This window comes from Microcaecilia unicolor, chromosome 13 (genome assembly GCF_901765095.1).
Source record: "Microcaecilia unicolor chromosome 13, aMicUni1.1, whole genome shotgun sequence".
In the NCBI taxonomy this organism is placed as follows: domain Eukaryota; kingdom Metazoa; phylum Chordata; class Amphibia; order Gymnophiona; family Siphonopidae; genus Microcaecilia; species Microcaecilia unicolor.
In genome coordinates this window covers 59,695,899-59,711,771 of record NC_044043.1, presented here as the reverse complement: position 1 = coordinate 59,711,771, position 15,873 = coordinate 59,695,899, and the positions used below count along the sequence as shown (strand labels likewise).

At 45.7% G+C, this 15,873-nt stretch overlaps 1 protein-coding gene across 2 annotated transcripts in view; it reads right to left on the bottom strand.

The window, feature by feature from the left end:
- The window catches only part of KIAA0100 (KIAA0100 ortholog), a 144,726-nt gene that overhangs the window by 45,871 nt on the left and 82,982 nt on the right, over nt 1–15,873 (bottom strand). For both annotated transcript variants that reach the window (XM_030222080.1, XM_030222081.1), the window contains exons 21-27: nt 5,502–5,692; nt 4,345–4,444; nt 3,821–4,020; nt 3,348–3,642; nt 2,030–2,187; nt 1,564–1,770; nt 1,135–1,234 (exon numbers count right to left, since the gene is read on the bottom strand). In XM_030222080.1, the coding sequence (XP_030077940.1) occupies nt 1,135–1,234; nt 1,564–1,770; nt 2,030–2,187; nt 3,348–3,642; nt 3,821–4,020; nt 4,345–4,444; nt 5,502–5,692 (1,251 nt within the window). The remainder of the gene's footprint in view (nt 1–1,134; nt 1,235–1,563; nt 1,771–2,029; nt 2,188–3,347; nt 3,643–3,820; nt 4,021–4,344; nt 4,445–5,501; nt 5,693–15,873) is intronic.

Below are 15,873 nucleotides of genomic sequence, written 5' to 3'. Positions count from 1 at the left end.
CTAAGGCCTTCCCAAAAGATCTGGACATTCAGGACCTGATTAAATGAGTCTCAATGGATGTAGGGCTCAGAATGGGAAGAGCCATGGCTCACCTCTACCTGTTAGTTCTGGAGCAGTAAGATAAATTGCAGCTTCCCAGGGTGGACTCCATGGTTATGGTGGTGACTAAGATGAGAAGCTAGAAGGCTCGCTGAAACAAGCCTTTGAAGTAGCCTATTTGGGCCTTCTAAAGACAGTGTGTAGCTCGTTTGTGACAAGAGCATCAGGAGTAGCCTAATGGTTAGTGCAGCAGGCTTTGATCCTGGCAACCTGGGTTCGATTCCCACTGCAGCTCCTTCTGACCTTGGGCAAGTCACTTAACCCTCCATTACCCCAGGTACAAAAAACGTAGATTGTGAGCCCTCTAGGGACAGACAAAGTACCAGGATATAATGTGTACAGCGCTGCATACGTCTTGTAGCACTATAGAAATGATTAGTAGTAGCATGCCTGAAGTGGCATAGGCAGTCGGTAACACAAGACGCTCACTATAATGCCCAGCTGGGGTGGGCCTACTTGGTGGATGCTATTTATGATATGTTACGGGTTACAGAATGCAGTACATCCTTGGCTGTCACTGCAACAGAAAACCCCCATGGACCTCAGCTCCAGCCAGCAAAATGGATAACCTGACAGAGCACAGATGTAGAGCAAAAGAAAGGTAAAGAAAATCCTCATTTGTCCTTTTTTTATTTTATTTTTTGTTAATAGCTCAAAGCAAAAAAAGAGAAATTTAGAAATCCTGAGATTTCTCATCATATCCACCACCTTGCTGGAGACTAACAATAATGATTCTAGCAGAGACTACATAGGGGTTCTTACTGGCTCTCTCAAGAATGAGAATTCTCAGTCTCCACCCGCTGGTAGGCATGGACAACCCATCAGTCTTCTCTGGGCTGGTTCGGAAGGACACTAAGGAATGTCAATATTTAAGTAGATGCTGTGTGGCAGATACATACTCACTCCCGGGCACACATTTCTGTGATACTGCACATGGTGCTACTGATTCTCTAGGGAGAGAGACCAAGTCCCTCCACAGAGATAAGTCAAATAAAAGCTAATGACTCATACATCAAGACCCGATTCAGTGCTGACCTGTGGTGGTGCTGACCATGCCTCCCACTGCCTGACCACTCTCCATGAGCTCCTGTACAGAGTCCAGATTCCTTTGCCGATGCTCCTCGATGTTCTTCACCTGAAAATGAGGAAGGTATAATAAGCCTCTGCTTACTCCTATATTGTCATACAAAAAAAAATATCATTAAACTTCCATCTTCAGTACTCCTGCCTATAACAGCAAGTAATACTACTACTCCCCTTCCCCCCTCCCCCCCTACTCCCATCTGTTTCTGGCTATAACAGCTTTTACTCCTCTGTGCTCTACCTTACTAGAAAACTAACCCAAGGGATTGCGGAGTATAATAACCTCCCTCTAGGTGGAGCTGAACTTGCTTAAGAAGTCATTGCTCAGATGGGTGAAGTCAGTCAATAGCAGTTCTGGAAAATGCATGCAGATGAACTGACCTCCAGCCACAGTTGTCCATCCTCTCGCTCAGCAGGGCTGCTCTCTGTAGTAGCAAAGTACTGCATACTGTCCAGCAGACAAGTCCATGACGTTTTTTGCTTCAGAGTATCACCATACCAAGAAGGGTGATGCTCGCACTGCAAGAGCTGAGCTTTGGCTGCAGAAACAATCACACATCCCTCAGTCTCCGCACCACGCAGCATTATCTGTGGTTAGGAACAAGAACAGAGCAGTAAATATCAAGACAGCAGAGGATAACAAATGCAGGAATACTGGCTCTGAGGAGCTCATAGTTCAGGCAGTTCAAGCCTCTCTCAGCAGAAGACACTATAGGAAATGGTGCAGCAATAGGCATGCTTACAGCTCCTGCAGTACTACCTTTTCCCAGCAAGAGGTGCCATAAGGAATGGCACAGGATATTAGAAAAAGGAGCTCATCTGACAAGCTTCTCCATATGCCTGGTACCTGGCAATTCACCAACTCAATCAGCCAGTTGCGATTAAAGATGTCATTAGTTTGGCAGGCAGCGATGCCACAAAGCTGTTCACTGACGCCAGATTCATCTTCTGTGAAAACCACAAACTTATCGGTCTCCTCGATAAGCTTCTGTAGCATATAGGCTCCTGGAATTAGGAAACAAAGAGAGCTTCTTAATAATGGTGTACATGTACTCTGCTCACTCACCCTGGGCCACAGAATGGCTAGGGGCCCACTGTCCAGGATCTCTCAAGAGCAGATGCTCTCAGGTCCAAGCAGCAACAGTCCCGATCAAGAGACATCAAAACCAGTTGTCAATACAGCATATAAACGCACTGTTGTACAGATAATTACTCTTCTGTAACTTTTTCACAAGTTGTACCATGCTGATCTTGAAAAGCTGTTCTAATGTAGTGTTTACCATGCAAACTGGAGAGTATGAATACAGACATGCTGGGGCCCCTAAAGATCATTACATGCACTTGCCACAGGGCCCCAGTAACAAACACAGAATATGAGGGTAGATAAGAACTATAAAGCCCAATCTATCAACTTTCACTCCTAACACAATGCCAGAGACCCCAACTGATGACTAGCATTCCTCTCACTTATTTGCAACTAAGGATCTTTTACACTAATCCCAGGCTTTTCTGAATTCCATTCATCCAATTTCCACCAGAGTCCATTCCATGTGTTTATCACCTTTTTTGTGAAGAAATATTTCTGAGGTTGCTCTCAAGTCTTACTCCTTGACACTTCATACTACAACTTTTGGTTTTAGAGTAACCTTTTCTTTTAAATAAGGTCTTCTTCTTGTGCATTATAACTTGCAAATTATGTGAATATCTGCTCTTCTATCTCTTTTCCTTTCCTTTTGAATATACATATTTAAATGCTTAAATCTCATACACTTAGTGTAGTGTAGATGATGCACCACTTTCAAATGCACAGCTTCCAGAATTGAAGACAACAAACTAGCCCACAGAAACAAGGTGACAATACTTCTAAGATGCCACCTACACTTCTCCCATTCACCCCAGCATCCTTTGGTTCTGGCCACCATTTCATGACACTGTTTTTTGTGCCTTTAGATCAACAGACAAGATCATCTCAAGGTGTCTACCTTGGTTGGCACATATCAGTTTCTCGCACCTCGTCATGTACTTTTCCCTCAGATTTCTGCTCCCCAAATGCATAATTCTGCCTTTTATTTTCCCACTGAATCTACACCTGCGTTTAGCACAGCTCCCTTTTTTCTGCCTGCAACTAAGACAGCCCCACAGCCAGTCTCAAGAAGATGCCCCACCTCCAGAGGACGCTTTCTCAGTCTGGCTGATGTTTACTGGCACAGTTACTTTCTTGGGAGGTGGAAAGTTGTGCGAGGAGCTGCGCTTCAGCTTCTTGGCCTGGAGCTGTGTGTCAATCTTCAGTCCTTTCAGAGCCTCTGTGGACAGATTCCGTTTCAGCACAGCTGCCTTTTTATACCCATCATACAGCCCAAAAGCAATGTCCCTGTTCAGAGTAGTCCAGGAAGCTCGCAAGTCCACAAGGTGCAGCCGGTGTGTATAAAAAGCACTTTCCCCTTCTATAGAAGAAAGTTCCTACGACAGAGAGCAGAAAGTCAGTGCTATAAACTAAGACCTCTTTCAATCAATTAGCATAAAATCAGTTCTGCAAAGACAGTGGGAGAGGTAGCATGTCAGTGCTGACTGCCTCTGGCATGAATGAGATGAAGTTTTAGTGCTACAGGAACAATGTTAGAGGAAACATTATGGATACCTCCTCGGTCCGGTTGCTGTGGCGCTGGTAAGTCAGAGATGACAGGCTAAGTAAGTGGGTTTTCTTCACCAGACTGTCCAGCTGATGGTCTGCATTCTCATCACATGTAGATGCCATTAGGTGCACAGTGACCAGGCTGAGGTCACTCACCATCTGCGGGATACTCCATTCTGAGATCAGGCGACGCATCACTGTCCCAGCTGTCACAGCAGGATGGAGAGAGGGGAGAAACAAACATCAGGTTCTTTATAAAATAAGTCCTCTATCTCCTTTTTGATATTGTAAGGGCTTCCCAAACTTGTTCTGGGGATCTCACAGCCAGTGAAAGCTGGATATTGACAATTAACATAAATTTAAAAAATGTATTCCTAATGTATGCAAATCTCTCTTGCATAGTCACTGAGCACTGCATAACCCCAGGGAAACAGTCAACAAGATGCTTATTCCAAACAGGCTACCCAGCTACATTCTGAATGAAATTTCACGAAACCACCCACAACATAACAAAGCTGTTCAAGCCTCACCCTGAGGGATGAGTCTTTGGGTCCCCCGGGTGAATATGTGGCCCTGGTTACACTCCACCTGAATACCTCGCTGCTGAGCAAAGGAAGCCCAATAATGAACCTAGAGAGGAAGCAGAAAACAAGAAATAAGTCCATGCTAAGGAAGTGATCTGCACTATATGATACACCCACAGCCAAGTACACTTCTATATACAAGCCACATATTCCACATGATTTCTAGACACAATCTAATTGTATCCAGCACCAAGTTTACACAAAACACAAAAAGATACAGTAACAGGACAGAGTAAACCAACTGCAGATTATGAGAAAATGCAAGGTACAAGAGCCAAAGGGTTGTATCATCTGCAGCTGTAGGACTAGCAGAAGGTATTAAGGCTGCCCTTGGGAAAAGGGGCAGTTGAATCATAGCAACTAGTGAGCCCAATACTATGTGTAGGGCCCAGGTCAGAATCAAACATCATGGCCACTGCTACTCCCTATCCTGTGAGGCAGCTTATAAAGGATAGAAAAATGCTAGGTCGCAGCTGTTTTCTTCAATCCACTGGAGCCAAGAAGGTTAGATGCAGTGATGCCTCTAGCCATGATTCTAACAAGTACATCTGGTTATCTGAACTTCTAACCATCTCCTCTCTCTCCCATACCAGCTAATCAGACCCACACAAAAGGAAAAGGAGTCTGCAGTAGCAGGAGTGGATAAGAAATGTTGAACTGCTGGCCCCACTCTCCTACTGACTTGGCCTCAAGGAAAGAGAAACCCCAGGAAGCTGAAAAAGAGTCGCCTTCGGGTTGGTAAATCAGAAATTGGAAAAGACATAGTGGAGACTGAGGGATGAGTGAGGGGGGGAGAGGGAAAGTGAGAGAATGGAGGATGAGAAATGAGGTTGAGAGGTAGGGCTGTCCTTAGTAAGGTAGGAGGAATCAATCAGCACAACTGCCTCTAATATCATTTCCAGTGGGTCATGAGAGGCCAGCCTGCCAAACTCTAGAGGGGGACCCCCTTTTCCAATCTGCGGGTACTGGGGCGAATTATTCCAACAGATTCATCCTGGGCCCTGCAGTCCCCTATGGTCAGTCCTGCCTGCATACATGGGAAGATCACAGGGTATGACAACTAAAGGCAGATGTGTGAAAGCACAGAGTAGGGGACACGTCACCTGTAGTTGTGGGAAAAGTGCAGTATATGACAGCTGTTTGTAGTGCTGTCCAAGTTTTTTCTTGCTGGGTTTCATGTTATTGAATAGTTTTCCACGACAGATGGGCCTCGTCACACTGGTCCAAGTAGCCCAAAAGTTCTGCATCCAGCGAAGCGTGCTGCTGTACAACAGGATCCGGGGCTGAGAGACCTCTGACAAAAACAGATCAATTTTCAAAAGGATTTATGCAGTAGCTGAGAACCAGTGATCAATAATTCCTCTATCACTATATTTTCAAAAGATTATAATTTACCACTACTTTTATACTGTACAAAATAAACATACATAACACAAATAAAACATATCAATTACTAACATATACATGGAAATAGCAAAAACAATACAAACAGATTGATCACTGCACTGCATCCTTGCTATACTAAAGTCAAATTTTGAACAGCTGAGTAATTTTTTTTTTAAGACCGCAGTATGTGTTTGAAAAATTGCGCTACAAACTGGCTTTAAAACCTTATTACAAGCAAAGACCAACCTTCTACCAAAACACAGGTGGTGGGGAATTCTTAAGAACAGTGTAAAAGCCTAAAGCTCTGCATCCTTATTATTCCCCTAGACCAGCCCAGATGTGTGGGTTATACCACTCTGTCAGCAGCTGTAGAGAGCACTACACTTCCAGTGATATCATAACCACTGTAAGGAGTGGTACAGCCTGGGTACTTGCTAGTACTCTATCTCCAGCAAATGGTGGCACATGCCAGATGTGGAACAGCAGGAATTCTGGATCAGCAGAAAACTCCACAATAATAATCATTACAAAAGATTGCAAACAACATGAATAGGTAAAAAAAGTTCCAGTCAATGAAAGTTTTCAGGAATACAAAAGCAAATCAACAATAGTGGCAATAATGCAGCTATAAAAAGCAACTCTCAAAATACTCATCTGAAGGCTGAAAAAACCAGTAGAAATTCAATTATTATTATTGTGGAGTTTTTTGACCAATGATTGAAGGGGAGCTTTTCACTACTATCAGCTGTGGCTGTTTGTTTTAAAGCCCTGTTATTTCTTTTTTTTTTTTTTAATTTAAAGAAGTCTTTATTGAATGTTAAATTCAACACAGAAAGCAACACACCTTTCCTTCCTTACAAAATGTTATCAATAAGAATAAGATGATACAGTTCCTTTCTTCACTATACAAGATACTAACATTTTGCATACAACAATATTGAACACTTGAACTTCAACATTTTTAGAGTTTTTTAGAGATATTAATTCCCCCTACCTCCCCCCCTCCCATCCCTCCCCCCACCCCCTTCAAAAGTATGGCTCAGCGTTCTCCTGTCCACAGGGTCTAGATATCCCTCACCATTCATTATGGATACTGTTCCAAGAAGGTACCCCAAACAGCTTGCCATTGATTCAGCTTGCGTTTACGTTCTGCTAATAACCTTTCCATTTCACAAACATATTTCAACTTTGAAATCCATCTCTTGATGGAGGGTACACCCTTCTGCTTCCAATGAGAGGCTAAGACCTGTCTAGCTACTCCGGTCGCCATTCTCACCAGAATCTGTTGGCTAGGTGCTAACCCTCCTACCTTAACAGAGAACAGAAAAATTTCTGGGGCCCACCTAAAGGTATTTTAAAGCCCTGTTATTTCTGAGGTCTTTTTTCTCCACATTGTTTTGGGATTGCAAGCCAGTAGGAGGTACCATTAATAGAAGAGAGGTGATTTTTTTCTTTGAGTATTTGATTTTTAAATTACCCCAGTATTGACTGGATAAATGCTATATCAGGGAACGCTAGGGAGGTAAAATTCTCAGATGTAATAAGTGACTGGTTCTTTGAGCAACTGGACCAAGAACAGACAAGAAGAGGAGCTATATTAGATCTAGTCCTTAGTAGAATGTAGGGCATGGTAATAGAGGTAACAGTGTTGGATACACTGGGAAACAGTGATCATAACATGAACTTTTGAAAGGAGGACTATGAAAAAAATGAGGAAAATGGCTAAAAAGAATCTGAAAGGGTCAGCCGCATAGGTTAAGACTTTAAATCAGGCGTGGACATTGTTTAAAAATACCATCGTGGAAGCCCAGACCAGATGTATTTCTTGTGTGAACAAAGGTGGAAAGAGCAACAAATGACAGCCAGTGTGGTTAAAAGGTGAATTGAAAGATGGTATTAGAGCCAAAAGAGCATCCTTCAAAGAATGAAAAAAGGATCGAATGACGAAAATAAGAAGCAAATAAGCAGTATCAAGCTAGATGCAAAGAACTAATAAAGATGGTTGAAACAGAATATGAAAAAAAAACTTGCTATGTAGACAAAAACTCATAGTAACACCTTTTTCAGGTACATCAGAACCCGTGGGACCGTTAGATCATGAAGGAGCAAAATGGGCACTCAGGGAGGACAAGGCCATAGAAGAGAGGTTGAATGAATTCTTTGCTTCAGTCTTTATGGAAGAAGATGTAAGAGATCTACTTGTTCCGGAACTGGTTTTCACAGGTGACAATGCAGAGGAACTGAAAGAAATTTCGGTGAACCTGAAGACATACCGAGCCAAATTGACAAGTTAAAGATTGATAAATCACTTAGACCGGGTGGCATACACCCCAGGGTACTGAGAGAACTCAAACATGAAATTGCTGATCTGCTGTTAGTGATCTGTAACCTGTCATTAAAATCATCTGCAGTAATTGAAGATTGGAGGGTGGCCAATAAAAAGGGTTACAAGGGTGAAGGTGAAATTAGATCTTACCTGCTAATTTTCTTTCCTCTAGACCCTCCAGACCGGTCAAGACGCGTGGGTTATGTCCTCCTACCAGCAGAGGGAGACTGAGAAAACACTAAGCTTTTGAAGCCTGTATATATAACCTGTGCAGAACCTCCACTAGCCAGTATAACCCTGACAAAGCAGAGAAACAAAAAACACTAACAACAACTAGCAAACCCTGTACGTGGTCACAGTAAACTGCAAAAACAAGAAACATCTTCCGCTTGCTCTTACGGAAACATGTTCCTTTGCCTTTGATAAAACAGTTGGGCTTCTACAGGTGGACTATCAAAGAAGAGCCCCACCTGTCCCAGACTCCTATCACAAAACAAAAAATAAACAGTCTGCAATTAGAGAAACAACAATCTACAGCAGCCAAGAATTATCCAACCAACACACCTCCTGGCCTCCAATACAGACAGGGCGGGCTCTTGACCGGTCTGGAGGGTCTAGAGGAAAGAAAATTAGCAGGTAAGATCTAATTTCACCTTCCTCAGCGACCCTCCAGACCGGTCAAGACGCGTGGGACGTACCAGAGCAGTAACTAACTTACGGGAGGGACCTACTAAGGCCAGAGGTCAAAACTGCTGCCCCAAAGCGCACCTCGTCCTTTGCATGCACAGGAATCCTATAATGCTTCACAAAGGAATGCAACGAAAACCAAACCGCAGCCCAACAAATATCTAACAGAGAAATCATACTATTCTCCGCCCACGAGGCTGCCATTCCCCTAGTGGAATGAGCAGACCAGCCCCTAGGCACCACAGGACCCTTCACCAAGTAAGCAGATGCAACCGCCTCCTTCAACCACCGTGCTATGGTCACCTTAGGAGCCGCTGCACCCTTCTTTGGGCCACCATGAAGAACGAACAAACGGTCAGAGGCTCTGAAGTCCTGAGTTCCAGAGAGATAACAACTCAAAACTCTCCTGACATCCAGCTTGGCAATACCACGCTGCTCCGAATCTCCAGCCATATCACCCAACACTGGCAGAGAGATGACCTGATTAACATGGAACTCGGAAACCACCTTGGGCAAAAAAAGGAAAGCACCGTCCGCAACGAAACCTTTCCCTCAGAAAGGACAAAAATGGTTCCCTACAAGACAAAGCCTGAAGCTCTGAAACACTCCGTGCTGAAGTAATCGCCACCAACAAGACCGTCTTTAAAGATAAATCCTTACAAGATGCCGATACCAGCGGCACAAACGGAGGCCTGATCAAAGCATCCAAAACTAGCTTCAAATCCCACGGAGGCACCATCCGTCACTGAGGTGGACGCAGCAACTTAACACCCTTCAAAAAACGCACTACCTCAGGCACAGACGCGAAGGACTTTCACTGAAGCTTCCCACGAAAACATGACAAAGCTGCCACCTGAACCTTCAGTGTAGACAAGGCCAGACCCCTATCAACACCATCGTGCAAAAATTCCAAAACTTCCGCCACCGAAGAGCGAAACGGACGAACTCGATGGTCTTCACACCAGTGCTCAAAGATTCTCCAAACCCGGACATACGCCAAGGAAGTGGATCGTCTACGGCAACTCAACATCGTAGCAAAGCCACTGGACGAAAGCCCCTTCTTCTTCAACTTGTGCCGCTCAAGAGCCAAGCCATAAGCGAAAACCGAGCCGGAACCTGCATGATTATCGGGCTTTGACACAGAACTGATCCCAACAAAGGCAGGGCCGCCGCCCCTGCCAACCGCACCAGGTCTCCGTACCATGGTCGATGCTGCCAATCCGGAGCTACCAGAATCACCCGACCGAAGTGATGTTCGATGCGCTATATTACTCGACCGACTAACAGCCACGGAGGAAACACATACAGTCACTCCCGAGGCCAAGGCAACAGAAGAGCGTCGATTCCCTCCGCTCAAGGGTCTCTTCAGCGACTGAAAAAACAAAAAATCTCTGAACTTGCGCATAGCGAGCCGTTGCCCTAAGATCACCGAAAGTCCCCAGACCGACACAACTCACTGGAACACTGACCGAAGAAAAGACCACTCTCTGGGATCTAGAGTGTGCCTGCTGAAATAATCTGCATCTATGTGACCTACCCCGGCCACATGCGCTGCCAAGAGAGCCTGAAGATGAGTTCAACTGCGCCGCCAAGGCTCTTCGTCCCCCCTTGACGGTTGACATATGCTATTGCCATGGCATTGTCACAGAGCACTCGGACAGCCTTGTGGCGAACCACCGACGTCAAGGCCTGGAGCACCACCCAAATGGCCCGAGTTTCCAGCCGGTTGATGGACCACTCTGCTTCTGCCCGAGACCACCGGCCTTGAGCTACCTGACCGAGACAATGTGCCCCCCAACCTTGCAGACTGGCATCCGTGACCATTACCAGCCCCTGTGGGGACTCCAACGGCATTCCTGTTCCCAAATTGCGCGGGTTGAGCCACCAGCGGAGACTGAGACGAGGGGCCACCGACAGCGGACAACACATTTCCAAGTCCTGCGACAGAGGGGACCAACGACTGAACAGAGCTGACTGTACCTGACGCATGTGCGCCCTGGCCCATGGAACTACCTCTATGGTCGCCGCCATCAGGCCCAGGACCTGACGATAAGTACGGGCTGTCGGCGCCTTCTCTGCAAGGAACCGACAAATCGGACCCTGTAACTTGGAACCAAAAGGCTGCACGAAGGAAAGTGAAGATAAGCTTCCGTCAAATCCAGGGAAGTGAGAAACTCTCCTTTCCGGACCGCACCAGTGACCGACCGCAACGTCTCCATCCGGAAACAGGGCACCTTGAGTGCCGCATTGACCCTTTTGAGATCTAAAATGGGACGAAAAGTGTCCTCTTTCTTGTGGACCACAAAATAGATCAAATAGCACCCTGAGCGTTGCTGATCTGAAGGAACAGGAACCACGGCTCCCAATGCGAGCAGCCACCGCAGAGTGTCCCTCACTGCTGCCCTCTTGCTCCAAGACCGACAGAGGGATTCCAGAAACACTTCGGGACAACAGCGCATATCCGCCTCGAAACACCTTGAGAACCCACTGATCTGACCTGATTTGGGCCCAGCTCTGGTAAAACAGACTCAGCCGAGCCCCAACATGCACCAGAGCCTGAGCCCGCACACCTTCATTGGGAATTGCGGCGTGAATACTAACCTCCTACGGAAAAGCCACGCCCTCCGCGACGATTCTCACGAAAGAACTGTGCGCGCTGGAAAAACCGACCCCTAGAGGTCCTACTACTATTAAACATTTCTATAGCACTACTAGACTTATACAGCGCTGTCCAAATTAACATGAAAAGACAGTCCCTGCTCAACAGAGCTCACAATCTAAATTGGACAGACAAACAGACAGCTAGGGGTAGGTCCCACTCGATCTGCCCGGCCTATACCGCTGAGCCTCCCTAAACCGTCCCCGAGAGGAACTAGTTCTGGCCCCTGCCTTGAACTGAAAATCTGGAAGCCATAGAACCTTGGTATCACTAAGACCTCACACTAACTTGTCCAAATCTTCTCCAAAGAGCATAGCTCCCTTAAGTGGCAGAGACCCACAACCATAGCCATATTTTTTGTCTGAAGTAGGCAACAAATCATAAAAGCCTCAGACAAAAAGGATGAACCCATGTCCAAGTCGGCTAACTCCTGACCCCCAGAAGAACCAACATCTACCGAATCATCCAGGAGCTTCTCGGCCCAACGAAAACATGCCCGAGCTACCAGACCCCCACAAACCGAGGCCTGCAGGGCTAGAGCCGACAAAATAAAACTACGCTTGAGAAAAGATCCCAACTTCCTATCCTGAGGATCACGGAGGGCCATTCCTCCATCAACCGGGATAGCCGTAGCTATAATTACTGCCGTCACTACTGCATCTACCGTGGGAGCCTTAAAGGAATCCCTATCGTCCTGAGGGAGGGGATAAAGCCTCGCCATTGCCTTTGCCACCTTACACGGCAAATCCCATTCCTGACAAATCATCTCCCGGAGATCCTTGTTCATAGGGAAGGATCACGCCTGACGCTGAATGCCCTTCACCAACGGATCCTGGACAGTTTCCCCCAAAGCCACCTCAGGACCAAACTGAAGGGTGGACGACACCTGATCTATGAGTTCTGACAGCTCATCTCTATGGAAAATCCGCACTATTGAAGGATCCTCTCCAGGAATCCACCAATCCTGCTCCTGAGAGCCCTCAATTCCATCTGACTCCCCCAGATCACTAAGCACAGCTTCTGCAGCTACAGGAGAAAAACATTGCCTGTCCTCTGACCACTCTAACCGTGGTCTCTCAGCCAAGACGGAAATAGCCCCCTCTTCCAATTAGGGGGGGGGGGGTCCCGATCTCCAGGCCTGATACCGCGTCCAGACAAAATCTGGAGGAAAGCCCACCATTCCTGGACCGTCATTAGGCCCTTTTGTGCCAAAAACGGAGGCTGCAGGCCCAAAAACAGCTGGCTCCACGGGCCGCGTCAGACTCAAGATGGCGGCTGTTCCCGCCGAAACTGTTCCCGCTGACAGCAGCCCTGCCTACGCTCCCACTGACCCGGAGACTCCCGACACCATCGATCCCTCCGCGGTCAAGTCGGGGGGTGCCGCAGCCACCTTTATAGGTGCACCGCAAAGCTACACTGAGCACCCGGCGCCTCTACCCCTCGCCACCAGCACGCGCGACATCGGAGGAGCTGGGCCGCCATAAACCACGAGGGAAGGGAAAAGCTGTTCCGTAAACGCGCCAAACCAAAAACTCCCTCACACTGCAAAAGCACTGAAGAAAGCGCTGCTCTCTCGTTCCAGCAAGGAATCGAAACCCCCGTTCGGTCCGCTGAAAATAAAGAAATAAATGCCCTTAAAGGCACAGTACTCCAACTCTGGCAGCTGGAAATTGTAAGGCACTCAAGGCTACAATACTGAGAAAGCAGCCGAGGCACAAAGCTGCCAAGCAAAACGAAATAGAATAACTGACCTTAAAGGCACAGTACTCTAAATCTGGCAGCTGGAAATTGTAAGGCACTCAAGGCTACAATACTGAGAAAGCAGCCGAGGCACAAAGCTGCCAAGCAAAACGAAATAGAATAACTGACCTTAAAGGCACAGTACTCTAATTCTGGCATCTGGAAATTGTAAGGCACTCAAGGCTACAATACTGAGAAAGCAGCCGAGGCACAAAGCTGGCAAGCAAAATGAAATAGAATAACTGACCTTAAAGGCACAGTACTCTAATTCTGGCATCTGGAAATTGTAAGGCACTCAAGGCTACAATACTGAGAAAGCAGCCGAGGCACAAAACTGCCAAGCAAACAGAAATAGAGAGCAGCACAGGGGGAGGGACCCAAACATAGGTGTAACACCCCAGGGGGAAAAACTGGGCCCCACCAGACCCAGGGCCCGAAAGCACTTTTTTTTTTTTTTTTTTACACACACGTACAGGGTACTGCAACAGAATAAAGTTTGGAAGGAAAAAATCCTACGACCCAATGACAAACTACCTCACCAGATTATTGGAGACTGCACAGGCTGTCAACTGCTACCTCTGCTGAGACTGAGAAAATACTGGCTAGTGGAGGTTCTGCACAGGTTATATATACAGGCTTCAAAAGCTTAGTGTTTTCTCAGTCTCCCTCTGCTGGTAGGAGGACATAACCCACGCGTCTTGACCGGTCTGGAGGGTCGCTGAGGAAGCGGGAAATTGCAGACTGGTAAGCCTGACCTTCAGTACCGGGGAAAATAGTGGAAACTAGAAGAATAAAATTACAGAATACGTAAACAAACATGGTTTAATGGGACAGCATGGGTTCAGCCAAAGGAAGTTTTGCCTCACCAATTTGCTTCATTTCTTTGAAGGCATAAATAAATGTGGATAAAGGTGAGCTGGTTGATGTAATGTATCTGAATTTTCAGAAAGCTTTTGACAAAAGTTCCTCGTGAGGATCTCCTGAGAAAATTAAAAAGTCATTAAAAAGGGATTAGGAACTGGTTATTGGACAGAAAACAAAGGGTAGGGTTAAATGGCCATTTTCTCAATGGAAGAGGGTGAATAGTGGGGTGCTACAGTGATCTGTATTGGAACCAGTGCTATTTAACATATTTATAAATAATCTGGTAAACAGGACAACAAATGAGGTGATTACATTTGCAGATGACACAAAACTATTCAAAGTTGTCAAAACACATGTGGATTGTGAAAAATTGCAGAAGACTTTCCTAAGACTTTGAGTTTCCTAAGACTGGGCATCCAAATGGCAGATGGAATTTAATGGGGACAAATGCAAAGTGATGCACATTGGGAAGATGTCACAAAATGAATAATCCAAATCATAGTTACCTGATGCTAGGGTCCACTTTAGGAGTCAGCACTCAAGAAAAAGATCTAGGTGTCATGGATACTAGGAATTATTAGGAAAGGGATGCAAAATAAGACCAAGATTATTATTGCTCCGTGGTGCAACCTCACCTTGAGCAATTTGTCCAATTCTCGTTGCCATACACGTATTTCAAAAAAGATATAGCAGAATTAGAAAAGGTTCCAAAAAGAGCAACCAAAATGATAAAGGGGATGAAACTCCTCCCATATGAGGAAAGGCTACAGAGGTTATGGCACTTCAGCTTGGAAAAGAGATGGCAGAGGGTGGATATGAATGAGGTCCATAAAATCCTGAGTGGTGTAGAACAATCAATTTTTCACTCTTTCAAAAAGTATAAAGACCAGGGAACACTCAATGAAAGTGTATGGAAATACTTTTAACACAAATAGGAGTAATTTTTTTTCACTCAAAGAATAGTTAAAGCTCTGGAACTCAACTCGCTCCTAGAGCTTTTAGCATATCTGGGTTTAAAAAAGGTCTGGACAAGTTCCTGGAGGAAAAGTCCATTTTTATTGAGATGGACTTGAGGGAAGCCACTGCTTGCCCCGGGATCGGTAGCATGGAATGTTGCTACTAACTGGGTTTCTGCCAGATACATGTGACCTGGATTGGCCACTGTTGGAAGCAGGATACTGGGCTAGATGGACCACTGGTCTGACCCAGTATGGCTATTCTTATGTTCTTAGGAACAATTTTGGCCTTGGACAATGGAAGGCAATGAGGATCATGGTCTCTCTGTCCTGCTTGACTTTCAGAAAGGGTCTTCCTAGGAGAGGTATGGGATAATATGCACACAAAAGACCTAAAGAAATACATTCTATGTTAGCCTGCAGCAGCACTGAGGAACGTTTCTGTTCAAGTAAGTGGCAAAGAGATCCACCGAGGGGTGCCCCAATCTTGGAAGATCCCATGAAACTGGAGGGGGTGGGGGGTAACCAAGGGAGTCCTAGGTTACAATTCAAATTAAAATATATAAACCCGTAAGTAAGTGACATGGTCCTGGCACACCAGGAGCACTTTTTTTTTTAAACACTGAGAATTTTCTGGGACATGTCAGGGAAAATAGCCAAAGTGAAATCAAACAGTTCAACTGTGGGAAAAAAAAATAAGGCAAAAATCATTCTGACAGGGAGCACTCAGACTGTATTGGGGTTCGGGGACCAAAACGCTATGAAAAACTTATAAGTAACAAAAATACTAAACTATAAGATAAAAGAGAACTAAAGGAACACTGGTCCTGCATAGCACTTACACAAAAATAAGAAAC